Raw genomic sequence first — 27,716 nt, forward strand, 5'->3', positions numbered from 1 at the left:
TTTGTTTTTTGTTTCTTTTTTTTTAAGGCGTCTGCTCATTTTGCCCAAAATAAAGAATCCTCAAACTTAGATGAGCAAAAAAAGCAGTGATTTTTCTTTTTGAAAACTGTCTTTTTCAGTAAACTGGTATAACCCCTGACAATAGGGCTAAATAAATCTGTACCCCCGTGGATGAGCTGGACTGTAGCAATGCGGGGTTTTTACATTCCAGTCATGCTTCTGTGCAAACAGCAACTAAACGAAGGCCTAACCTTGCACGCTCCCATGGAGAGGGCCTGCAATGAAATTGCATATAATCACAGAAAGCAGGGTGCAAGTGCCCTGGGATTTGCTTGGGATCAGTGCTCAGAGATGGGGGCTGGAAATCTGGACGCTAGGAGCAGTCAAATGCATCAGTTTAAGTTCAGCTACAATGGTGGAACATTTGGAAGCAATCTTTTATATATTTTTGGTTGAAACCATGCGGACAGAAAGCCACATTTGTTGTCTGTCTCTGGCAAAACTATTGTGTAAGTGATTAGTTATTTTCTGATTAATTTTAAATCACAAACTTTAACTTAGGGTTAAATGCACCGAGTGTTTCTGGCTTCACTTTGGGCTTTTTTTTTGTTATATCTGGCTAGCCTGGAGTCCCCCAGAAGAGACAGAGTGAGGACATAAGACGTGAAAGGGAGAGGTTGGCCCTCTCTGTTTCCCAGAGGGCATACGCAATTTTCAGCTCTAGTGAGCCAGCTCTAGGAATACCAGCATCTGAACGCAGAACAATACTGAAGCTCATTTAGTCATGTCTTCCCATGGTAGCAACTGACTTGTCACCTTTTTTTAAATAAAAACAATTTAAACAAAAATAGCAAATTTAGGATTACTGGACCCACTGACACACATTTAATTCTCTGAGTTGCAGAGCACAAATTACAACAAACAACAAACTTATTTTTTATTACATCATCTGTGACTGATTATGTTAATCCTTTAAAAAACTTTACAGAATAAGTGAAAAATATCTGAATATTCATCTGTCTGAGGTGCCACTCATGCTCTGATTGGGCTCTGTCGGATGCAGTGGTACCTGACTACTGTAGTACTGAGAGTTGCAGGTAAGCTCCATGATTGATAGCTATGCTAAGAGTGCCACTGCTGCTCTCCCCAGGTGACGACAATTGAACTGCTGCTCAGCAGGCTGCAGTGCCAGTATGTCTACCAGTCACACTACAGCAAAAACATCTTGCTTCTGTTCAGTAATGGCTTATTAATGTTCCTCAATTCTTCTTAAGGAGCTAAGATAAAGATGTTTAATGAGGTTTTCAGCTAAAAGCACAACAGTAAAGCTAAAGTAAATAAATGGGTTTCCTTGGAAGGGGTGTCTAATGGCTTCCTTTAAATAAAGTGATGCTTTTAAACCAAGTCTGGGCCCCTAAGTCTGCTTTTGGAAAACCATGGCTGCCCACATTGAGCTTAAAAAGGATTTGTGCATTTTTAGTTGACTCTAGCAGGGGCCCAGCTTTCGCCCTGTTGTGGAAGAGATTTCAGGTGGGGGACATAGCTTATGGCAGCTAGAGGTGGACAAAGAGCAGCTAGGGGAGTTAACTGTCTCAACAGTGCTATGACCATCTATACTGATCCCCTTTACTTCTCTAATCCACTTGGCTGAAGCAAGTCACAAGTGTGTCCCATTTGTATTGTTAGTGTTTTTGAATGTAAATCGGTGGACTTAAACATTTTATGCGGATTAGACAAGCTTAGCTCCATGCCTAATGCAATGATTAGGGATTTCTGGCACAGCAGATAAGTGAATGTTCACTAGTTACTCACTGGGCTCAACGGTTAAAGACCTTAGACCAAAATGGCAAAGTCTTGAACAAGACAGCTTTCAAGCTGGAGAAGCGTCACAGAGAAATGATCGGATTGGTCACTAACCTTTTGTTACATTAAACTGTATTCAAGCAAAAAACTTGGATGTAAAGACTGCTTAAATGTAGACTGAAGAAAGCTGAATGAAAGGAAATTTGGAAGAGAGCTACACTACTTTATATGATAGAGGATTGTAGGTGTGTGTTCTTAAACAAATGAGTGAGACAGATTTTCCAGTTTGTCTACACTTTTCAGATTTGGCATTTATCCCCGAAGAACAAACAATTTGATTTTCTGTCTTGTGTAATTAAATTCAAGGTGTTGTATGGACAGGGGTATGTGTTGGTGATTTATCTAGCAGTTTTCAGTCAAATATGCTTTGATTTATATTTACTGCAATGTCAAGAAACGTATTGGGTAACATTAAGGTTGGTTTTTAAATCACAGCAAAAGAGTACCACTAATACCTGAACCTTCAGTTCAGAGGCTGAACAAAGTTTGAGTACGTTAAGGTGTTTGCGTAAAAACACTAAACAGGTCACCAAGTGCCATAAAACCTGCAAAAAAGCAACTGAAATGACTCAAAGAATTTTGACGCACCTTAAGACACATCACTCATAATTTCAAAAGACTCTAGCACAGTATGCGCAGAACTGAGCAGTGCTTTTAAAATCAAAGCAAGGTCTACAACACCGATGAGTGTTTAAGATTAAAAGGGAGAACTAGTGGGTGACTTGGGAATCCAAAGAAGTTTATAGTGCTGTATGAAAAGAATTTTTAAATGCAAGTTGGAAAATGTCTTTGAAGTTAAAATGCTAGCTCAAATTGTCAATAATTCCTTTTAAAGTTTTCATTGAACTCTTGGTAACATGATGTGTGTAGTGTATAATCACACAGTTCCTTGCTCTTTTTAAGAATGTATGCAGCAACCCTGCCTTGGTTTAAAGGAATAGTAATTTTAAATAAAACATCATTAGCTAATATATGGGTTTAGAAACACATGAAGAAGACATGAAAGGACAATAATTCAAGCCCCAAACTAGTCATTAGGTTTTACGGTATTAGTTTGAAAGTGTATCCATCAAGTGTTAACACCTAGTAAGCTTTAATCACTGGGGATTAATAAATAAATACATTTTTATATGTACATGGTTTTAAAAAATAGCAAAGAAAACATTACAGGTATGTTGTTGCATGTTTAACCAAATTCAGTCCAGTTGGGACCACAACAGTGGCATAAAAATGGCTATCAATCATCTGCAGCAATTAAGATTTAGAGGTATGGCTTTGTCCTGAGGCCTCCCCTCCCCCTGACATACACATACACAAAGATCTCAAAGATAAAATGGAACAAGTATCAGTGACAACAGACATGACATTAAGTGAGAAATTGTATTGTAAGGGGGTTGCAAAGCAGCTTGCAGAAGCAGCAGCAAAGATGAGCTAAACTCTATGTGGGCTCAGCATGTTCTATTTTACCACTAGGATGTTCAAAGATGTGTTGAGATATGCACTGAAGCTAGCAGGCACTGAGATCAGGGGGTTTCAGAGTGAGTTTGACTCTTGACTGAAGTAAAATTATGTTGTACTAGACATTGGTTTAAAAGGAATAATTTATGAAAGTTATTTATCCTTTGTTTATATGTGCATTAAAAAGGATTTGCTTATTAAACAAACAGTCCTATATGTGAACATTTCTATTACCATGACCATGTCGTCATCCATCTGTCCATCCAGCCATCTTCTTCTTTCCGCTAATTGACTAAAGACATGGTGGAGCTGGAGCGTGTTTTGAGCTATCACAGGGGGGAGAGGCAGGGTGCGTCCTGGACAGGTCGCCAGTCTGGCACAGGGTGATCTGTCATCATGATATCCTCATTTCATATCCTACCTCGATTTATTTTTACATATCTTATTATTCAGCAGTCACTGATGTGCATTAGGTTTTTGCCTCTCAGGGACCTTTTGGGTTTTTTTTCTCTATAATGAGGCAGGTGTCTAATGGGTAGATGTTATTCATGCAGTGATTATGAAAAATATAAGTGCCTGATACCTGTGCTTCCAATTATCAAGCTAATTAGTGTGTGGCCAAAATTGCCACTGTTATCTGATGAATTGCTTTTAGGAGGGCTAAAAGCTAGTTTGAAACAGAAAGGGTCATATTGCCCATACTGATGGTTTAGAGAAACATATTTTCACATTTTTGTAATGAATCTCGATTATCATCTGCTCTACTTGTACCATTACAGGTTGGAAGATGGCATCGCATCTTTTGTAGCATTCTGAAAGTATATTGTGTGCTGATAAGTGCTGCTGTCATTTGCTGTTTTAATTTTAATTTAGTGCCAATCAGCACATATTAATGTATTTTGGATTAGGTACCTTGACTATATGTGAGAAAATACTTGGCTTGCTAAGTTAAGTTAAAAATAAGTTACTGTGGGTTTCTCAGCTTTCACAGTTGAAAAGAAAAAAATAAAGTGCATACAATGTATATGCATCTAAAATAGTCTTTAGCTAGCTAACTAAAATGCTGAAGCTATCACCGTCATCCTTTGCACCTTATTACAAATCTTCTCTCTTTTGTTCTCTTGTAGGTTCCATCTGAGTAGGAGGTGGCAACAAAAGACCAAATGCCATGGATGCATTCAATTTCACATATTGGAATGCCTCTGAAGGCAATGACACAGAAGTTGTGGAAGAGAGCGAAAGCGCCTACAAGACTGTGGAGGTGGTGTTCATCGTGTTGGTGGCTGGTTCCCTCAGTTTGGTTACAGTTATTGGAAATATCCTAGTCATGCTTTCCATCAAAGTTAATAGGAACTTACAAACTGTCAACAACTACTTTTTATTCAGCCTTGCATGTGCTGATCTCATTATTGGACTGTGCTCGATGAACTTGTACACAGTCTACATAGTGATTGGCTACTGGCCCCTGGGGCCAGTGGTGTGTGACTTGTGGTTAGCATTGGACTATGTTGTCAGCAATGCATCTGTCATGAATCTTCTCATCATAAGCTTTGATAGATACTTCTGTGTCACCAAGCCCCTCACCTACCCTGTCAAAAGGACCACCAAAATGGCAGGAATGATGATTGCGGCTGCCTGGGTCCTGTCTTTCATCCTATGGGCGCCTGCTATTCTCTTCTGGCAGTTCATTGTGGGTGGGCGGACAGTGCCTGAGAAGGAGTGCTATATCCAGTTCTTTTCCAATGCTGCCGTTACTTTTGGCACAGCCATTGCCGCCTTTTACCTACCTGTCATCATCATGATTCAGCTCTACTGGCAGATCTCAAGAGCAAGCAAGAGCCGTGTGAAGAAGGACAACCGGAAGCCATCCGGAGCAATCCCTGAATCTATCTCACCAGGCCAGAGGAGAAACAACACTCCAAAATCTAACAACAACAATGTACCAGGGGAAGATGCGGGGCATTCGCAAAGCCAGAATGCTGCTGATGGGGCAAACCAGCATGACGGAAAACTCCAGAATGGCAAAGGGCCGTCCTCAACCACTGCTGAGGGAGAAACTGAAGGTGATGATGCAGCAAGGGAGAACTGTACTCCTGGAGAGGAAAAGGAAAGCTCCAATGACTCAACATCTGGCAGTGTGGCTGCTTCCAATCAGAAGGATGAGGAACCAGCACCACCCACAGCCAACTCCAGTCTTGAGACAAACCAGCCAATCACACGTCAGCGAGCCAAAGCAGGGGGCTCCAAGCTGACATGCATTAAGATCAAGACTAAATCGCCCAAAGGTGACTGCTACACACCATCTAATGCCACTGTTGAGATTGTCCCAACCTCAGAGCGGCAGAACCATGTGGCTCGGAAGATTGTGAAGATGACTAAGCAACCTCCAAACAAGAAGAAGAAAGCAGCACCGTCACGGGAGAAAAAAGTTACCCGCACCATAATGGCCATCCTGGTAGCGTTTGTTGCCACTTGGACTCCTTACAACGTGATGGTGCTTATTAACACGTTTTGCTCTAGCTGTATCCCCAACACAGTATGGACTATTGGTTACTGGCTATGCTATATCAACAGCACCATTAATCCGGCCTGCTACGCCCTGTGCAATGTCACATTTAAAAAGACATTCAAACATCTTCTTCTCTGCCAATATAAGAATATTAGGTCAGCCAGATAAACACAGATCGCTTGGCAGGAACCACAGATGGATGAGTCGTGTGTCTATGATTGTGTGTTTGTGTGTGTCATCCATGAACATGTGTATCTGTGCCTATGAAAGAGGTTTGTAAGCATCATAAAGACTGCAAGAGTACCTTTGCCATCATTCAGCCATTAGTTTTCCAAATTCTCTCAATAACCGGTTGTAGCACTTTACACAAATTCAACTGAAGCCAGTTGCATTGAGATATGTTTGCAGAAACAGTGTAGATAAGAAAGGTTAAAAAAGGGTTACTGAATGCCTAAAAAAGAAAAGGGGGTGTAAAGCAGGGAAAAGGAAGTGAGACTGATCCAATGAAAAATGAACAAAGGTAAAGAGCAGAGGAATATCTCTGCTGTAAGAAAACACAAGAAATCTTCAAAATGGGAAAATAGGGCTGACTGAATTTACAAACATCAGAAGTTTGAAGTTCAGAAAAGATACCTGTAGATAACTGTAAATATCACTATGTAATTATGTGTGTGAGTGCAGAAGTAGGTGCGTGCTGGCTCTGCATTTGTGTGCACACGTGTGGCCCTCTGCCTGCCTTCTTTCTGTGATCATCATCATGACACCTCCAATCACTCACAAAATTTGTACATTAAAAAAAAAAAGCAATTAAAATCCACTGAAGCAGCTGATAAAGATTGAAAATACTCAACAGCAAAACTTAATTTGAACCAGTCAGATAAATCCATTATTCTGCTAATTGAGGATGGATCCCCATTGAGGATGTAAATATGCTCGTTCACATCAGTGATGGATGGGAAGACTATTAGCGCTCATGTTTGTTGAGATGAAAATGGGACCAGGAGACAGTTGCTGTAGCTTAGTGTAGCACAAATAATGGAAACAAGGGGGAAATGGCTGATTAACGTGCTCTGTCATTTAATCTGCACATGTAAATGCAAACAGCAACGAGGAGGAGGATCTTAGAGTAGAGCGCTTGCTTCTTCAAATTGAAAGAAATCACTTGAGCTGGTTGGGAATGCCCTGCAGACCCCCAGAAAGGTTCAAGGTAATCACCAAGGCGAGCAAGATCTGCACAATTTTGAGTTGACTGCCACTCGGTCCTGGATCCAGATAAGAGGTAGAAAATGGATCGGACTGGATGTAAAGAACAACATGATGTTTTCTGAGGGTCTATGTATGATACTACCTTTTTTTGTTGTTGTTGTTTGTTTGTTTTTATCTCGGGGCAGTGCTTTTTGTCTTGCTGTCAGTGTGAGGAAGTCACTGCACACAGCCAAAGAGTAGTCTCAAAGAGTAGTCTGTCATATACCATTAGAAGGGATAACTAAATGGCTGTAGCTGAAAGGCAAACAAACAGACCCAACTGCAGTAGCTATAAAAAATAAATTTAAAATGTGGCATAGCTTGCTCAGTCGCTCTTTTGTCGCTCATGACAGCTATGAAGAAATGTGTTTTTGCTGTCAAGATATTCACCGCTGAAATGAAACTTCCTTCTCAGTGAGTGAAACAGGTGGTTGGAGCTCAGAGCTGTTTTTTCTTACCGTCTGTGGGAAGGCACTTTGAGTGGGAGACGTCATCTGATCATGCTGATTAGTGGATTGATGTCACAGCGTGCTCTGTACTGTACTGATGATGATTGCGATTGCGAAGACCTAGGTGTGTGTGTGGGGTACGCTTGTGTGTGGCTGTATACATGCGGAGTTTGTCTGTGCACTCCATGAGTGGAGTTTACTTCTGATCACAAGTCATAGACTTGTGATTTTTCTGTTTTAAAAAAAAGGGCTATTTACACCTTTTGTGTTTTGTGACTTTTTTTTATTTTACTACTGTTCAATTATTATAAACACACACACTCATATACACACACACACACGTACACTTGTGTTAATGAAATGAAAAATGGAGAAAAATATATTTTTCCAGCACAACATGTTCTGTGTGCTCATACATGTCATCCATCACTTAAGCCTCGAGATCCTCGTTTATACTAATGTGCGCTCACCAGTTGATCTGATTAATACGCAGGAGAAATTGCCACGAGGATGTTGCCACATTGGCTGGTAGGTGGGCTTTTTTCTGCAAAGAATTACGCCTGCACCAAATAGCTACTCAAGGCTGTCTCCTTAAAGAGAAATCTGGGACAGATCCTATAATGAAAACTCACCATGAGGCTGATCAGATTATGGGACGATGTGGAACACCTACATTTGAGATTAAAGATTGCCCATTATACGCTCAGCTTGCTACAAGCCCATGCCCCACTTAGTGCTCCACTCAACCCTGATCCTGTTATAGTCTCTTACTCTTTTAAGGCCATGAATGTAATGTACATATAAATGTATATTTATATAGTCATTTTCATATATTATTTCATTGTATCTTTCATTTTTCTCAATGTATCACCTTATTTCCAGCTACTACACCACTGATGTATGCTCTGTTCATTTCAAATCAGTCCATATATATATTGAGACTTCGAGCAGCAGTATGTATTCTGCCACGATCGGGTGGGGATAGGGGGAAGAGATTAAACAAGAAGGTCAAAGCACAAAATTACAGTGCAGAGGAGAGTAGTGAAAGTTTGGAGTTACAGTCTTTTATGGATATTTTTATTCAAATGACTTTCAGAGACATTAGAAGGTTAGAAATAATGATATTTAGTTCAAATTAAAATTTGCCTTTCATCAAAGAATCATCAATTTTCACATTCTCGCAGCCATTTGACAATCTAGTGGCCAATTTGCCTAGATAATCTGGAAATATGTTACACCCCATGTTCCTTGAAGCAACCCTCATAAGTTAGATTGACTTGATGGCACTGTTTAGGTGTCATACAGTCAAAACTGTTCCCGCAGCTGCTCAGCAGGTCTGGGATCCAGTGGTTTTGCTGGACTCTGCATCGTAGACAGAACACCCGCTGACTGCCTCTATTCGCAATGAAGTGATTGCCTGCCTTGCCCCGAAAATCCTCACATTTCTTTCAGCATCCATGAAAAATGGCATCAAGGGCTCCCACAGCATCTTTCCACTTGTTCTGCATCTTCTAAATCTTCTTTTTCACCAAGACACCTGAACTATAATGCTCTGATATAGGTCATTGTGTCTTAGTGGTGCGTTCATATGTATTTATCTTTTAATATTGGCACAAAATGTTTTGTCATTCTTTTAAAGTTCTCAGTAGAAATGCAAAGTAGAGTAAAACAGAAAAAAAATAAACCACCTCAGAATTTTGCTTTTGAGGTTTGAGCAACAGAAGGGAAAAAAACCCAACTGTTCCATATTTATCTAAACACCTCCAGCAGGAACTCAGACGTCCATCAGAGCAGCCATCCTTTTTGATGATAAGTGGAGCCATGTCTGTCTGACATCTGTCACACATCTTAGAAGTGAGTAAAGACCCTTCCAGAATAACTAATCTTTGCTAAGCTGTCATTTGAGTGATACCAGCAGGAGACTAAGTGGCTCACAGCTCAAGTGGTGGTCTAGGGGTCTCAGCTTGAGCAGCTGTGTAGGTGTTTGATGGAAGGCGATGGCAGTTTATCACCTCCCGGAGCGGGAAAAGGGCAAAATGCATCCAACAAAATAAACGTGTGTACTTTGAACATTAGGGCCATTAAGCCATTTCACTCATCCTGGTCTTGTTGCCACGTTGTCAAACACTTGAGAACTAAAAGACGTTCTTGTATTAGGGCTTGACTGGAAATGGTCAAAGTGGGTGGGGGTTAGGTGAGGAATGTACCCTTATGACAGAGAGAAAGTGCAACACATAGTGACAGTGAAAGAGTACAGCTGTCGTCCATATAACGGAGAAAGCAAGCTGATGGCTCCAAGGTGTTCGTTGTACATGTGAAACAGCAGATAATCGTGGTTACGAGAGTGAGACATAGAAAGGGCGGAGACAGTAGGGTCTGTTCAGTGACAAAATCCAAAGCTAGAGGATCACACCGCAGGTGGACCATGTTTGGAGAAGTCCCAGCCATTCTCAGCAGGTCAGCCAAAGGTTTTCCTGCAAGAATTTTAGTGTCCCGGTCCCAAACCTGCCACTGTATGTAAACAGAGTGACACGGCACCGTTTACTGTCGCTCCTATGCTTTTATTTCATCTCATTCTCATGCCGTGCAAACGCAATTCATAGTTTCTCACTGTTTTCAAGCATTTTAGCATTTTATCAGTGATTTCAAATGCATTTATACATACCTTGATGTCCATGACCAAAATAAACATAGTCTCTCTCTATATTGTAATAGTCATCATATCGTGTTGTGCCGTCAGAGCTAGCTGGGCTCCTGTCCATACGGCTTATGTCAAAGGGCTACATTCCTTTTTTAACCCTAGAACACTATCGCTATAAATAGTAACACGATCACTAATGCCGGGTGATTTATACCCGGTATAATATAACCAATGAAAAGTAATCAAATATATCAAAATATGACAACACATGACAAATTAGAGTGGTCTTCTTTTACTTTCAACTGTGCCATGTCTAACAAAATGAAAAATAAAACTCCTAAAACAAAATAATGACTCTGGAAAGCTGGTCTTTGGTCCACCCATTCCTGGGACATTTGAGACTTCCCTGGTGATGGCACAGGCTCCTCGACACGCAAACAGCTTCAGGAGAGAGAAATCATGTAAATGTATTTTCTCGGGTGTAAATCACCCAGCGATAGTGTTCTAGGGTTAAGGAGTACATGTGACACGCAACGTTTATCAGAGACAACTTTAAATTTGAGGTTTCTCTGGCTTCACTCTTGGGGCCGTTGCTGAGAATAATCTCAACAGTCTTGTGCAACCAAGCAGATACGAAGACGCAGCAGCTTGTGCATGCTGTGAGATTTTATTCAGAGACTGAAAGTTTATATCGCCGGATTGTACAGAGCAATTTGAAGTGCCTTATCCAGAATGACATAAACAAATTGCTCTTTTATCCTAAAATCCCTGTTGCTTCTTCAGAGTGTCTGGCCTGAAAGTTGTGGATCGTGCTGCTGTGTGATGCACGTTAAAGAGCGTGTTTGTCAGCCTTCCTGATTTTATTTATTTATTGATATTATTTTGCCAGCTCTGGGCTACCATCACTATAAGTTTTAGGTTAACAGGAGTCCCCTGTTTCGACTGAACGAGCTAAAGAATTGAAATGATGTAGAAATGTCCACAGCTAAATCAGTTTGCAGGCACAGTGGGCTTTTTTAGTGGACTGCCAATCCTTTATGTATGTATTCTAAATTGTCTTCAAAGGCATTGTACTTTTACATGCAAAACCTATGTGTGTGTCTTTACGTTGAGATCAGGGGTCATCATTCATTCGTGTGTGTCTGTGTGTGTGTGCATGCACCTTGCTGTGTGGTGGTTTATTTTTTTTCTAACTGGCATCCTCAGCATGAACTCGTCAGACTGGATAAAATATCATAACGCACATCAGGACAGATTCAGGCAGAGTGATTACCTATTTCTTTGTCATCACTTCTTTCTCTTTCAACAGCAAAAAGCTTCCAAAGACTCACTGAGACACAGAATTCCATGGAAGAGACATGATATACATACATTTTCTATCACATTTTGTAAATCTGAACCTTTTATCATTGTACAAAGTACAAATGTAGTATTACAAATTAGAATTTGACCAGTGTACAGCCAGGGTTTTTGGTTTTTTGGGGTTAAAAAATGATTAATAAAAAATCTATAAAGATGTGAATATTATAAACTGTGTTTCTAAGATTATATAACTGCAAAGGTAGAAGGTATAAATATGTGCATTTCTGGAGTGCGTCATTTGAAGAAATGGATTCTTGCCTTGGGAACTGAGTGACTGAATCCAAACTTTTACACAATGGAAAAACGTTCCAGGGGATTTGAAGAATGACTTGTGCAGCCAGAAAGAGGAAAAAAAAAAAAGAAGAGCAATCCCCAAGAAGGGAAACCGAGGATGGGGACAAAAGCTAAAACTAGTTTCAGTGTGGCCGAAAGCTCCGAGGCAAGGGTTTCATTTTGATTTCACCTGTAAATTTATAAGGCTTCACACTTACCTTGAGAAAAAGGTGGTTCACCTGCTCTCTTGCTAGACACACTTTACAACTTTTTGCAATTTTAACATCACGGGAAAAATGTGTTCTGTAAAAAAAAAAAAAAACTAATGTGCTGAGGGTTTGAGTTCTATGACCTGGTCTGAACTTCATGGGTCAGAAAACGTGTATTTAAAATGGAAACCAACTTTAAAAAAAAAGCAATCAGTAGCCTGCTGCAAGTGTTAAATGTACATTCAGGTGTTAATTTTTCATTTGCTTGTATATGTAGGTGCTCACTGTGTACTCACTCACTGTGGCTTGTGGCTTCTCTTGTAATAGGAAAAATAAATTTATTGTTTGCATTGTATATATCTATATGATATTACATTATATGTAATTCAGATGCAGTATATTTGAAATGTACATACACGATTAATAGCTATTCTCTGAATGTTTCCCCTCGACAATCCCTCGTTTATTCTCCCTCCCCTCCCCTCCCCCCACTATGAAACTCCCTGTACAGTAACAATGGTAATATTTTTTGCTTTGATGCATTCTTGATCGATTATCTGTTCTGGACAATGAATCTGAGTGTTCTTATCACTGGCTACCTATGACACTGTAAGATGAACTGCATTAAGTGGTTACATTGTGCCATATCCTCTCGGAATGAAATTCGAATAAAAATATACGAAACGTGTTTGAAATTTGGAGGTTTTTGATTAACGGGAAGCACAGGATGAAACACAAACACTGTTGGCGTGTTTTCTAACTTTGAATTTTATTTTATGCATTTTTAACTTTTGGAAATGTACCAGGAAACAGAGAGGATGTTAACTCGAAGGGCTACCACAGTGGGGACTCGTTTTTGTTTGTTTTTTTCGTTCTTTTTTTACAACCGAGAGATGGAGAGTTACAACCAGTGAGTATAATAAAGTGAGTACAACAGGGCAGCAGGAGAAAAAAAAAAAACTATCTTATGTTTATTCGGTGCTATTTGACAGGAAGAAAAAGAATTATAATTAAAGTGAGCCACAAATTGCAAATTCATGACTTTTTTTTTTTTGCTCAAATTAATTGAGTAAACATTTTCATAGCTTCAGTTTTAACAAACCGACTTATTAAGTCTGGGCATGGATCAAAGAGTTTTCCAAATTAGGGTTATGCTATGTGAAACTGTAAGACAAATCCTAAGCAATTTGCCCTTGAGAAAATAATTCTAGACATAACATCATTAAGTGGGAATGCGACTAATTAAATCTGATTATTTATCTCTATTGTATTACATCCTCTATTGCAACATACAAGTCTTTCTCCTCAGGTGCTAGAAAGAAGAAAAAAGTAAAACGTGGTCACTAAGAGTCATCTTCTGACTGATTTTTGTCAAAGCTATACGGGCTCCTACAGTCAACCTACAGGACACGTAAAGAGGAACCATGTTGAAATAGGGCCGTCTGTTCCGCTGTCTTCTTCCTTCTTCACCGGCTCAAACAAGCTCATCAGCCATTTGGGTGCGCTCTCGCTTCTTGCCTTCCTTCTTTTGCTTCTTTGCATCTGCAAGGATAAAAAGGTTAAAATTTGATAGTTTCTCTAAAAGTTTTTGTGAAAAGTTAAGATAACCTGTGCTCGGTAACAAAATGTATTAACTGTATGAGTTTTAATCTTTTTTTCGCCAGAGTTCACATTTTGTGCTGTGACGATTGTAGTTCTGTGCTCTCTTGGGGATTGATTTGGCAGCCTGGGTTGTACCCCATGAAAAACCACCTTATCAACTTGCCGCAACAGTGGCTTGGTACCTGGCTGCCATGACAGGAGCCACAGTGCATGGCTCTCCTTTCTGCTTTATGGCCTCTCCACTCTGGTAAACAGAAATAGAGCACAACCCTCAGAGGTTTGGACAGCTAGCTTCTGCCTAGCTGTGTGTTGGTCATTCAGCTGTGCTGTTTATTTTTGTTTGTATCTGCGTGGCTCCATGTATGTCTATCTCTTAGCCAAATTGTTGGTGTCTTATCATTTTACAACTTTGATGTTTCACATTTTAGCGCGCAGATGTTATATGTCTAAAAGTACCACATCTAACATCTGTGCAAATGGTTGTTTGGCAGGAAAATGGCTCATTTCATTAGAACATATTCTGCCAAGTCATACTGGGAACATTACAGGTGGAAATAAAACAAATCATGACTGAAATTCACTGGACAATAAATACAGCCATTTTTTTTAATCATGTGCATATAGAGACAGGAAAACAATTCATGGCTCTCAACTGACTTTGCTCTATATGAAGACTGCTTTTGCAAAAAAATAGAAAAAAGGGAAGAAAATGCCTAAAAGCTACAGTGTGGTGTGGTGCACTACCACAAGGGTAAAGAACCCAGAACTAAGTTTTGCAAGCTGCTGAACCGAAAAACTGAGCCTTAAGGAGACAAAGTGGATACAGGCAATAAAACAAGAGACCTCAGAAGGACAATTCTGTGGAATCCCAATATTCGCTCTGTTTTGCAGCAAGCATTCTGTCAGTGAGAAGTAAAATGTATAAATGCCAATTTAGGACTACTATATTTACTTCAGGCTAAGCCAAAGCATTTTGAAAGTGTGCAGCAGCAGTGAGCTCCAGAGTTTTTCCTGGCTCAGAACAGGGCTTTGGGTGGTGACTATGTATGTTAGCAAAACCGGCCTGTGCAAATTCATCTATTTCCTTAGCCATTTATCCAATCCAGGGTCACGGGAGAGCTGGAGCCAATTCCAACAGCTATAGGGCAAGTACTCATCAAATGTAATGTCTTCACTATGAGTATTACATAATACTATATTGTGTCCAAAGACATGCAGTTAGGTTAATAGGTGATTCTAAACGTGTGTGGTTATCTGTCTCTCTGTGTAAACCCTGCGACAGACTGGCGACCTGTCCAGGGTGTACCCTCCCTCTCACCCTATGATCGCTGGGATAGGCTCTGCGACCCTTATAAGGATAAGCAGAAGAGAATGGATGGATGCATCTTAACAAATCACAGCTCTTAAAGAGCAACATATGTCTAGTTAGCAATTTGGAAGCAAATGTTACTTATGTGGAGAATTCAGAGAGCTATGAATATTGTGCTTGGAAGCGTCTCAGCAAACTGACTTAGCACAATAACAGGGCCTTAAAGCCTTATTTAAAAAAAAGATTCAGTCTTTAATTGTGCGCATATCAAAGCTTGTTTTAGAATACAGACAGTGCAGTGGCATCTGCACTCCCTCTCAGCAAGAAAGTGGTTTTTGAAAATGCTACAACCTAACCATGAGTCTGTCAAGGTAGCCGCACTGCCGTGACTCATCTGGACACTTCAAAGGAACAAAGCCATGCTTAATATTGTTAGTAACACCTGTGCTTTCCCCACGATGACAAGTTAAAATGGCTGGTGTGAAAAATGCACATGGATAATGTTGAATAAAAATAATACATTTTGCTCCTTCTGCACTTTTCATCATCCTCTACATGTTTGAAGTTCTTAGGTGTTTGGCATGTCTAATCTCTGACTATAAATCGTGTTTCAAAGTAAGATTTGTCCAGCTTAGGACACGTTGAACGGCGATGTCAGCCATCTGCATCCAAAGCACATGCTCTAAACAAAAGAAGTGACTTGGCAAAGTAGAAAGTGATGGTGTGTGATGAAAATGACTGTCATTATAAGATGTCTGGAAATCCAGCAGGGACAGTAACATACAGAAAAGCTACATTGTGATTCTGTATGCATTCACTTTGTGCACTTTTGTTTGGAGAGATTGCCTTAAGAAATTATCTTAGCCTAATAACGTGCTGGCAAGCAGTTCTAAACTCCGACAAGGCTTGCTTTACCAATGAGATTCGAGCCGCCTTTCAGCCTTTCAACATTCTCAACGTGCACTACCAGGAAAAAGCCGAAAATCTCTTCTTGTCATCTCAGTTGCAAACTTCCACTGGCATAAGAATCTTGACATGCAAAGCGCTCTCGCCCCTGCAAATACAGAAATTACTCTTCCATGCCATTTGTTTACTTGTTTTTTTATTTGTTTCAATGTTTTCTCTCTCTTCATCTCCCTGCTGTTTTGTGTCAGCATATTTTGCTCCCTGGAGAGAGAGAGAGATGGAAGAAAAGGATTTATTGTCATGCTGTTCTCTCAGCTCCATATATGAGATGTGGACTCTCATGCCAGGTTGGAGTACTTTCTGCTGCATTTGCACATTGCATGACTCTGCTCCTTTTTGCCTCTGACACAGACTCATAATCAGACCCTTGCTGCCTTCTCCAGCTCGAATCTGCCCTGAGCCAAAACACAGTGGCTACATATTTGCACAAATTTCAGGCTTTTTGCATTCACTTAATAAAAATGCACATATTAAAGTAAAACTTGCATATTAAGTTAATGATATAGGATAACTGTAAACTATTTATCTACTTTATACTTCTGCTTCACAGGAAGAAAATGATACTGCTCCACATTATTGAATCACAAAGTAAAAATTAGCTCCGCCTCAATGAAATGCAATGTTACTATTTGACATCCACCTTTTCACCCTCATTTGATCAAACTTTCTGTGTTATTTTCTAATTAAAACATTATTCCAACAGTAGCTAAGGACACAGTATTATCAAGTTTTTTGTTTTATAATTTATTCTAATTGTTTTGCTTCTCAGACTTTCATTGAGGTGGAGCTGCTTAGACAGCTAAAGCAAGAGAGCTGGAGTATGACACTGATGCACATGCCATCGGTGTCATAAAAAAGAATAAAAAGGCATTTTATTACTTATTACAACTTTATCAATTATAAAGTTTGACCACTCTCAACCTCAGTTTTCGCAGCTATGCCTCTTCGCCTTTGGGAGGCAGTAATCCTGAGTGCAGTAACACAACCATATGTGGCTGTGAATGCATGTCTTTGACTTAAAAATGAGGACACCACCTGTCTGTTCAAGACGAATGGCAGAAGCAAATTCACTCCAAGAAGATCCAGAGATGCCAGATTTCTCCTAACAAAGCCTTTTGTTTTACCTGAAATCAACTTTGGCATGCAAAGACTCCCTCACGCACTGCTCTGTGTGTTGTGCTGAAAGAGAAGGTGGGGACCTTGAGATTTCTACAGGTATTCATAATGTTTCTGTCAGTCTTTGTTCTCTCTTTCGCTCCAGAGGGTCCGTGTTTCACCTGGACTAGACAGCAAAGACACGCAACTCTGGATCTCAGATTGCTCCCAAGGTGCCTCTTACCATTGTCTCCTTCAAAATCTGCAAATGACAGATGCTGCCGCCACAGCAGCAACCCTGCTGCCCTCAGGGAAAACCCGGCTGCATCTCCTAAACCTAAAGTGGCTGGTCAGGATTACATATTTGGCTGGGCAGACATGTTCTCCCAGCTGGGGGTTAGATGGTCGCTTCTTTCTCTCACTTTGTCTCTCTAAGGCAAACATTTCTGTGTTGGTTTGTTTTTCAGGGTCTTTTTTCCCCTTTTCATAAGCCCTCTGATTCTGCTGCTGTGGACTGTATCTCTGCCATCCCCTGACTCACAGAGTAGAGCATGCACAATTCCCCCTACCATGTGAACCTTATTGTGCACAGCACCCCCTCTCTGTTTCCTAGTAGCTCCCCTGTTTCCCAAGGCTTATCTTCCAACTGGCAGACATGGGATATCACACCTCGCACAGATATCGAGTCTCTCTTCCCAACTGCCTCCCTTCATGTCTGCCCCTGCCATCCTTGCTCTGCATCTCTTTTGCCCTCAGCTCTCACACCTCTTAGGTTGTCACACCGCATCCGTGCATCTGGCTTTAATTGATGTGCAGGTATGCGGTGCTGCACACATGACTGCTAAACAAATAGATTTTGACACAGTCACAGACTGTATTTAAATACATGCTGCACTTTTTTACTTGCGCTGCGCCTTGAACTGATGTGCAGTGATATTGTCTACATGTTTAATGTGGATATAATCAAGCATCTCTAAACGATTGATAAGAATTTAATGAAGTCATATTTGATTTTGTTTAATTATGTAAATTAATCATTTGGTTCCTTATGAAACACTCAAACTGAAAAAAACCTGCATGTCCATAGTTGCACAGATAGATGAAGGTCTGAGAAGTATAAATGAGCACACATTCAATTTCACATTAAGTAAAATATTATTTTGAACAAAATGGATTCAATTACTTTCTATACCTTCTAAACATAAATCCACATACACCTTTAAGTGTTTAAAAGTATCATATACTTGCTGCAAAGTGTGAGAGATGGTAAGTAGAGTGCATCTCTTCAAGATGTTCCTACTGTCACAATGTATTAACAATGTGCTACCAAGAGAAATGCTCAACTGATCCCTCTTTTGAAAGTCAAATAGTGTGTGGCAAAAAATCTTAAGACAAACAGTGTTGCAGACAGATGTGCAACATTTCACAGCACTGCAGCGGCAGACGTGTTGCACTGAGAGGGTCTCTCAGAAGTGCTCACATTGTCTTATCTTTGCAGAGCGGGACTTCGCCTGACTGTGGTTGTTTGATAAAGCGATGGTAAGGTTAAGTAAACTGTATGTGCAAACTTCATGTGCACGTGTGGCATCTGGGGAGTGTGATAAGGTTGCCGTTTATGGCCACTGGCAACATTTTGTACTCATTATAATCCTGTTTGGACAATGGAACATCCTTGTTTACAAAACTGACAAAAAGCACCAACTCATTTGGAATGAATCGAGTGCTTCTCATCAACAGTTTTGCCTCAATTTTTCAAGCAGGCAGGGATATATTGTAGATATTCCATGTTTCTTTCAGATTTTCTAATTACCTTGTATCTTATAGCTCCTTAAATGTTCTATAAACTGATTAATTCTCACATTCTCTGTGAAATGGAGGCCAAAAGTATTCCTCAGTTTAGTGTCTTATACATGACTGAAGAAAGCTAAAAGCTTGTACTTATAGCTGAATAATGAGTTAACCTATTCACCCTTGCTTTAACACTGTCTTTCACAGCTCCAACTTAGCACTTAAGTAGGAGGGTTTCCATCATACTGATGGCAGATTGAATATAAATTTGAATCACAGCTGGCTTTGCCTCGATTAAATCATTTGCAAGGGTTTGCTGGATTTAGTGGAGACGCAATCAGTCTGAGATGTGCCGGAGACAAGATAAATATCTCCTGAATTTACACAGTTATTATCACAACGAGGATAGAATTAGTTCATTCTCCCAAATACCTTGATACATACTTTGTACTACTCTACTGACGCCAATCCGTCCTACTTAAAATGAAGCCCAAGTAATTTTGCCTTTGATTTTGACCCATGTGTCGTGACAAACAAAAGAGGCAAATGTGCGGACGTGTCAGGATACAGCGAAGCACTTTGGCAGAAGAAACAAAGAGGTCTGAGCGGTAAGCATACCTTCAGCTACGATTAATTACAAAAACGAAGTGATCTGACATTGCCCGTAACTATTTACAGTGATCTAACAGTGAAAGTCCCGGAATGATTTTTCATATAGACCACGTGTCTGCGTGGGTCTGGCTTTTGATCTAAACCAACCTAATATCATGTGAGTTTCCTGGAAAGTAAACAGTTTTCAAACGAGCCCAAAAAAGGCCAGTGTTGTACGTAGGGTGGTTTTCAACAGATCTGTCTTACATTACAAATATTGAAGGAAGTTTATGAATGTGGCTTGTAAAAAAGGCTTTGTCCTGCTTTAATTTCACCCCAGATTTATATTTTACGATGATATTTTGATTCCTTCTGTAAATATTTTGAATTGGCGTTTTCTTTTAGGTACAACTTATATAATAGGAAGCAGACAGTTCCTATATTAGCACGCTAAATTCTAACCAATAAGCGGTGCACTTTTCTGTACACCCCTATTTCCTACACATACCAAATAAGGCTGTCAGATGAAACTAAAACAGCAAACCAGTAGATCCTATAATAGCCGGACTAATTGAGCCTCACTGGAATTTGTAGAATTTTTTTGATGTACTTGGCACCAGCCTTACACATACTTGGCAGGTGTAGGGCTGGTGGTCAAAGTGAGTGCACGTTGTGGTCTGAAGTTGTTTAAAAGAGCAGTTGTCGAGGGAAAAAAGGCCAAGAAATACAAACACAGATTCCTTCATTTATTAGTGAGATGTTCCACAGACTGAGTAAATATTCACGGGTAGGTAGCCAACAGAATTGTGACTGCTTTGAGGAAAAGAGATTACAATTTGAAATTTCCACTAAGGCTCCGTTACTCAGACTATTTTGGGATCTGCATGTATTCTGTCTTACTGGGAATTTAATGGAGGGTTTACAACACGCTCGTCTCTCTGCTTTCATTAGCCACCCACAAGGTGTAGTCTTGGAACTGGAGGTGTACTTAGCCAGCGAAGGAATTTCATTTCCAGCAACTTGAAAGATGCAATATGGGCTGTACAATGTGAGTCATCAGAAGCTGCTGAGCTTAGCTGCTAATCAATAACCTTGTTTTTTAAAAAATACAAAAGGTAGGAAATACTACATTTGATGTATTTCTAATTGAAATGTTAAATATTTACCGATTACACATTAAAGTAACACCCTCCTAACTAATATGGAAAGTTTATTTAGCTAATATTATTAATTACTTTATATTAGATCATAGATAACTTCTTGGATGTCATAGGGCCAATGTAAAAGGTCACATGCATGTTTCTGACAAGCCAGTTGCTTCGAGTCGCATTCATTTTTAGAGTAGAGCACGCTCTCGGATCAGTAACGAAACCTTTATTTTAAAACGTCCCTCTCTATATAACTAATAATAATGATATACGAGACACTAGATATGACATTATAACTAACTATCAAGGAACGATTTTTACCAAAAAGCTAATCTCTTTAAAAGTAATAGCAACAAAATGAGTAGTACAAGATATCACATTTTTGGACATGGTGATTCAGCATAACAACTTTAGCGCATCCCACCTTTCGTGACCAGCTCAACATGGGAGAGTTGCATTTTATGCAGCAAATGTTTTATTTCTGTCATCTTACCTTGCAGCTTGGTTTTAGGGGTTTTCCCACAAGGCTTGGTGGCTGTGACGGTGGCAGCGCAGGTCGCGTCCATGAGCGCTCGCTTTAGCACTCCCGTTCTGTTCTTCTTGCCCGTTGCCAGATCGCACTCCCCCCAGGCCTGGAAGTCGTACTTGCATTCACCTATCAAGTAGAAAAGACATCAGACTTTAAATCACCTGCTTTTTGTTAGTGAAGTCGCTCGAAGAAAGAATGGTATGGACGGGTTCAGAAAGGAAACCTGCACATCTTACATTTGTTTTTAGAATCAGAATCAGAATGGGTTTATTGCCAGATGTTGAGGTTTACAACATTAGGAAATTGCTGCGGTGCTTCAGTGCAGACAATAAGAATTAAAGTGCTATGTAGAAAGAAAGATATGTGCATGAGATATACATGAGATATATACATGAGAATAAGAATTATGAGTGCTACGTAGAAAGATATATACATGAGTGCAGGTGGTGATCAGTGCCAAACATGAAATGATGCAGTGACACGTGTTAGTGGCGGGGACAATCATGTGGTTATTGTTCATGTGTCCAACAGCAGAGGGGAAGAAACTGTTCTTATGGCGAGAGGTTCTGGTGCGAATGGACCGGAGCCTCCTGCCTGAGGGGAGCAGGTCAAACAGACTGTGTCCAGGGTGAGAAGGGTCAGCTGAGATCCGGGCTGCACGCCGCAGTGTCCTGGAGGTGTACAGGTCCTGCAGAGATGGGAGTCTGCAGCCAATCACCTTCTCAGCAGAGCGCACAACACGCTGCAGTCTCTGTTTGTCCCTGATAGTGGCTCCAGCGTACCACACGGTGATGGAGGAGGTGAGGATGGACTCGATGATTGCAGTGTAGAATTGCATCATCGTCCGTGTTGGCAGGTTGAATTTCTTCTGCTGCCTCAGGAAGTACATCCTCTGCTGGGCTTTCTTGATGACGGAGGTGATGGTGGGCTCCCACTTCAGGTCCTGGGTGATGGTGGTACCCAGGAAGCGGAATGAGTCCACAGAGGTGATGGGGGTGTCAGTCAGGATGATGGGGGGGAGTGGGGCTGTGTGCTTCCTGAAGTCCACAATAATCTCCACTGTCTTCTGGGCATTCAGCACCAGGTTGTTGTGGCTGCACCAAGACACCAGACGTTCAACCTCCCTCCTGTAGGCAGACTCGTCCCCGTCTGAGATGAGCCCAATGACGGTGGTGTCGTCTGCGAACTTGATTAGCTTGACAGACTGGTGGGTGGAGGTGCAGCAGTTGGTGTACAGGGAGAAGAGCAGAGGAGAAAGAACACAGCCCTGAGGGGAGCCGGTGCTGATGGTCCGGGAGTCCGAGACATTCTTTCCCAGCCTCACATGCTGCTTCCTGTCCGTCAGGAAGTCAGTGATCCACCGGCAGATGGGATCAGGCACATTCATCTGGGAAAGCTTGCCTCGGAGATGGTCTGGAAGGATGGTGTTGAAGGCAGAGCTGAAGTCCACAAACAGGATCCTGGCGTAGGTTCCTGGGGAGTCCAGATGCTGCAGGATGAAGTGTAGGGCCATGTTGATGGCGTCGTCTACAGACCTGTTGGCTCTATATGCAAACTGCAGGGGGTCCAGGAGGGGGGCCGTGAGGGTCTTGAGATGGGAGAGAACTAGGCGCTCAAATGACTTCATGACCACAGATGTCAGAGCCACGGGTCATGAAGTCATTTGAGCGCCTAGTTCTCTCCCATCTCAAGACCCTCACGGCCCCCCTCCTGGACCCCCTGCAGTTTGCATATAGAGCCAACAGGTCTGTAGACGACGCCATCAACATGGCCCTACACTTCATCCTGCAGCATCTGGACTCCCCAGGAACCTACGCCAGGATCCTGTTTGTGGACTTCAGCTTTTAAAAGGAGTTCATTGTAATCAGTGACTGTAACAAGCCTCTGAGCCTGGGGAGTGCTGAGTCATTGACTTTGAATGGGTGTTTGATGAGCAGTTGCCTACCCTCTTCCATCAAGAGAAACTGTCCACCGCTCACAAAGTGCCTTCATGAGACCATTTTCTTAACAACAAAGTAAAGTATGTTTATGTTTTTTCCTGCTGGAGTCGGTGATGCTTCACAGTTTGAGTCTCATATTCTTGATATGATGAAACCTTCTAAAAGATGAATGTAATCAAGCAGAGCCTGGCTCCCGGATAGATGTCATTTTAGAGGAGGACAATTTTATATATTTACATATTCGTGATGTTTGGGGCGAGGTCTTGCTGGTGCTTTCATTTCATCATACATTTTAAACAACTTAAATTCAACCAAAAGAAGTGCAAGATTTCTCTAGACGGATGGCAACAGTCGCTAATGCACTGTATGTTACGGATATTGGTTTGAAATGCATGCAGGCGTGTGTACGTTAGTGTTTGTTTATGTACTGTATGTCCATGTCCCACTTATCTCTCTCCATTAATTTTTTTTCCCCAGTCTAGCCGGGTTCCCTCGAGGATGTGACACTCATTCTTCTGCCTCCTCTCTCATCAAAGCATCAGCGCCCTTGTCACTGCTTCTGAGATCCCAAGGTGCTCATCAGAGGAGGGGAGAGGTGGGAGAAGGGGCGAGGAAAAGAGGGGCGAAGAGCGAAGAGGGGGAGTGACAGGGCCATTGTTGCAAGAATCCTACAGGGACTTCCTGAGCAACCAACTTTAAAAACCCTATGCCTCCACAGCTGTAAATTGTCTTGGAGAGAGAGCTCCCTTGCTGACTACCAGGAATTTGTCAGGCAGCTCATGTATTCTGTAAGGTGTTTCATACAGTGTAACATACAGTATTTGTGCTGGCAAAAATGATGGTTGCAAAAGTGTGAAAACACCCCCTCATGACTATTCATTAAACCAAAGTCACAAATCACTGAATATAATTTGTTAAGCAGTGAAAAAGACCTCAGTCATAACTCATTTCTACAGAGCCTAAAGAAACTGGAGTGCCATCAGATAGAAACAGCATATATGCAAAATGAAATATCTTCGTGAAACAGCCAACATTTTGCTTTTGATGTTGTTTCATACATTTCACCATCACTAAGATCATCCCCACCATCTATTCTTCATATCACATACTCTTTATTTCTGGAATGATTTCTAGTTTAAGTCCTTCTTGCTTTCAAAATCTTAAAAAATATGCACATAAATTTTATGTACCGTACCGTGTTCATGAGTCATCCTAATTTCCTTATATTTTGCTTCCAACAAGATTTTTTCCCATTTTTAAAGTGGTCTTAAGGATTTTTTTTTGGTTTTTCAAGCTATTTAATACTGATCTATAAATATTTCAAGGATAAAAAAAGTCACCTTTCTTTTTCAAAGAACCACATCATTTGCTCTCTTCTCTTTTTTTAGTTGAATGTATATAAAATGCTAAAGATAATACACAGTGTGACGGATAAAAATAAGCAATTTTGCACCAACAAGGTGATTCCTAAAAGCTATTAACTGAAAACTTGCTATAGCTCAAAAAAACATGAATGGTATGTGAAAGTCGTGTCTTTTGCTGGAAAAGAAATGCAGCAAAGACCTGACACAGGACCTGAGAGACACGGCCATTTCTGATGACTACCTGATCCATCTACTCATCAGAAATGGTCTCAGAGGAAGTGTGCCTGTCAGTCATTTAAAGGAAGGGAAAAGGCTGAGATATGCTAAATTACATAAGAATTGGACTGACTGCGACAACATGTCTTGGGGAGTGATAGATCTCAATTTTAAATGTGTGTTTCTAATCATCACGAGTATGTATGGAGGACAGGAGGTCAGGAGAGAGGTACAACAGTACAGTACAGTAAAAACATGGTGGAGGCTCTGTCATAGTTTAGGGCTCCATTTCAGACAGTGTTGTTTGCTAGAATTGATCGAATTATGAGTATAGAAAAGCATGCTTGGATAGAAAAACATACAATGGAGCACTGTCAGTCATGGATTGGTCTGCCCAGAGCTTAAATAACATTATCGAAGCAATGTAAGATCGTGCTGACAGAGAACAGAGAAAAAGGCAGCCAACATTCAAAGAAGGATGGTATAAACTAGTGTTTTTCCCTTATATACTGTATATTCTTGTATGTGCACGTCTACATTTCATCACTGCAACATTTTCCCATTTTCTGAGCAATATAGAATAGAATAGCCTTTATTGTCATTGTACAGAGTACAACGAAATTGGAGTGCCACTCCTTTGGTGCAAGTTTCAATAATAAATATAAATGTAAAATATAAAAAGTACAAAAAAAACAATCGTAAGTACTCAAACAATAGTATGTACAATATATATAAAGAAACAAGTGATGTCTTGAGACTTTTGCAAAAATATTGCATGCTTGTGTTGGTTGTATGACATATGAGTATATGGGGATGGTCATATATTATATGGAGTGGGCAGAATTTGTTCTATGACTAACCATTAATCCCCTTTCCTGGCAATAAGAGATCCAGTTATTTATTAATTTTAATTCCTTTCCTGCATTTTCATTTCCACCTAATAAAGAAGCAATGTGCTTGTGTTTTTGTGCTATGAAAAACCTGCATATGCTAACAGTTTTATAGAAATGCACCATGGAACCAAATATTTCTACTTCCTAGTAATTCTTCTCCATTCAGCTCTCACATAGCTGCTTTCTGTGGATTCATATTGTATCAGCCACTTCAGCACTCCATATGACTTATCTCTTTCGGTTTATTATAATGAGACCCATTACCTGCTGTGTTTGTTACCTTGGTCACCAGTCCCATAGGTACTTGTCTTTTTTGTGTCATGCTGCTGGAAACCCCAGTTTTACAATATTGTGCCCACCTCTTATATTAATATTTATTCTCCTCGCATCACTGTGTTATACTTTGGCAAGAGGCAAAGAACAGTTTGGGCTGTGTGCTGCAAACTGGAAAACCAACGTTAACCTAGTTTTCACTAGTTGGTTTTTAAGGGTCTTTTGGGTCTTAGTATTCTAATTAGATGTAAGAGTTTTGCCAGATGGGATGTCAAATCTTTTATGCTCAGGACTCTTAGAACTATACTAAAAAAAAAAATCCCAGTTTTTCATGTCTCTTTTAAGACTTCATAGCTAAAGGCATATAATACAGCTCCTTATTTGAGTACGCTACCTACTAGAGCTTAGATAATAAGTGTACTAGTAACATAGTATATTAATTAATGGCAAACAGACAATTTACTTAGGTCTATATTTGGATATGCTGCAGCTAACAGCCAGGGTTGAAGTAGAGGGTCTTTTCACACCTATTCTTACAGGTTCTGTTATCCATTTTTTTCAAGTACAAAAGTATCCACACTTAAAACGACACTGCTCTCATTTTGCAGGATTTCCAGCCAAGAGGGCCAATTCACACTTTTAATTTTTTTTATTTTCTAAACTAACTTTCCACAGTTTCAAACACGCAGATGTGAAACTTAACGCCACTCCTCCAAAACTTTTCTTGCAGTAATCTATGTAGCCAGTTAGCACCATTATTTCCTGCAGTGTGTTCATCATTCGTGACAGGCTCATTGCAGAGCAGCAGGCTCTTGCCTGACAGGCCTTACTGTGGGAACAAATGTCCTCCAGGCTTGTCACTGCAAGACATTTCGGCTGTAAAAGCCTCACCGTCTCAAGCCCAAAAAAGAAAATGACAATGCCAGGCAATTATTCCTATGTTTTCCATGACAATATATTATATACTGCATAGATGTTTTTGTTGTACCTCTAATTAGCTAGCTTACTCATTCCTATTCTGAAAATGGGACCATTGTTTGTGTAAATGACGGGCCACAATAAATCATCGGGAGACGTGGTGGGAGATGGATGGCATCCATGTATTTGTACAGAAGGAGGGGAGTCCTGGGTCATTTAGAAGGCATAAATTATTTAAAAACCTAAAACAGTAGGTATTCTAAATTCTACTGGGAAAAGTAGATCCTTCTTTTCCTACTTCAACAAAGCAACATGTGAACATTTATCACCTCCAAACTTCTTTTTCCAGTTGCACGGGATCTTGCAGCGCTGGGTCTTGATGGTCTGCTTGCAGTCAGTGCCGGCGCGCGTTCCCTCCCTGGTGCCAAGTCCACAGTCCCCTTCGTTGGCTACGCACACACTCCACTGCCAATCCCCACAGTCTGACTTGCGTTCCTTCTTTCCTGTAGAATCACATCCATATTATAACACAACATCAAAATAGATAGCGCTGAGCAGGAATCCCCATGAACGTCTGTTTACAGATCTTGTAAAGAGCTGCTCACAATACCTGACAAAAGACAACAAATGTCACTACTTTTAGGCTTAAAACAACATAATTTGGGTCCCAAGACAACACAGAAGGAATCAAATCTCGAGGCATGAATTTAGCGAGATGTGAACTTATCAGGTCATCTCTACTAAGGCTAGTAGCTACAGGTTGTATTACTTCTATCAGTATAAAACAACTGAAACTTAATGAAGTGAGAGGGCCAGAGCTCCACTGAGGGTAATCTAAAACATAGACTAAACCGATGATAGTGCTTGTTCTATTACACTGATTTTTGTACTTGCTGCCAAAAGTTAATGAGAGCTCACAGTGCACTCATACACTGCTGACCTAAACTGGTGAAGAACTGTCTGAAAAAGCAAGGCTGTTTTTAATTCTTCTTTTAAGCTGAGTTTAGTAGCAAGTATTCCAAAAAAGGGGAAAGTTTAAATTGTTAATTAAATGAAATAGTGTTTCAAACACCCC

The 27,716-nt window shown here is 40.5% G+C and overlaps 2 protein-coding genes across 2 annotated transcripts in view; one reads left to right on the plus strand and one right to left on the minus strand.

Moving 5' to 3' along the window:
* Window positions 1-12,895, plus strand: part of chrm2a (cholinergic receptor, muscarinic 2a) — an 89,681-nt gene extending 76,786 nt beyond the window's left edge. Inside the window, exon 3 of the mRNA XM_080887689.1 lies at window positions 4,449-12,895. Coding sequence (XP_080743815.1) covers window positions 4,490-5,998 — 1,509 coding nt within the window. The 5' untranslated portion in view covers window positions 4,449-4,489 and the 3' untranslated portion in view covers window positions 5,999-12,895. The remainder of the gene's footprint in view (window positions 1-4,448) is intronic.
* A 15-nt stretch (window positions 12,896-12,910) lies between these two features.
* ptn (pleiotrophin) overlaps window positions 12,911-27,716 on the minus strand; it is a 64,717-nt gene continuing 49,911 nt past the window's right edge. Inside the window, exons 3-5 of the mRNA XM_080887691.1 lie at window positions 26,971-27,144; window positions 21,002-21,163; window positions 12,911-13,551 (exon numbers count right to left, since the gene is read on the minus strand). Of these exons, the coding sequence (XP_080743817.1) occupies window positions 13,484-13,551; window positions 21,002-21,163; window positions 26,971-27,144 (404 nt within the window). The 3' untranslated portion in view covers window positions 12,911-13,483. The remainder of the gene's footprint in view (window positions 13,552-21,001; window positions 21,164-26,970; window positions 27,145-27,716) is intronic.

This window comes from Rhamphochromis sp. 'chilingali' (genome assembly GCF_963969265.1).
Source record: "Rhamphochromis sp. 'chilingali' genome assembly, chromosome: 7".
NCBI lineage: Eukaryota > Metazoa > Chordata > Actinopteri > Cichliformes > Cichlidae > Rhamphochromis > Rhamphochromis sp. 'chilingali'.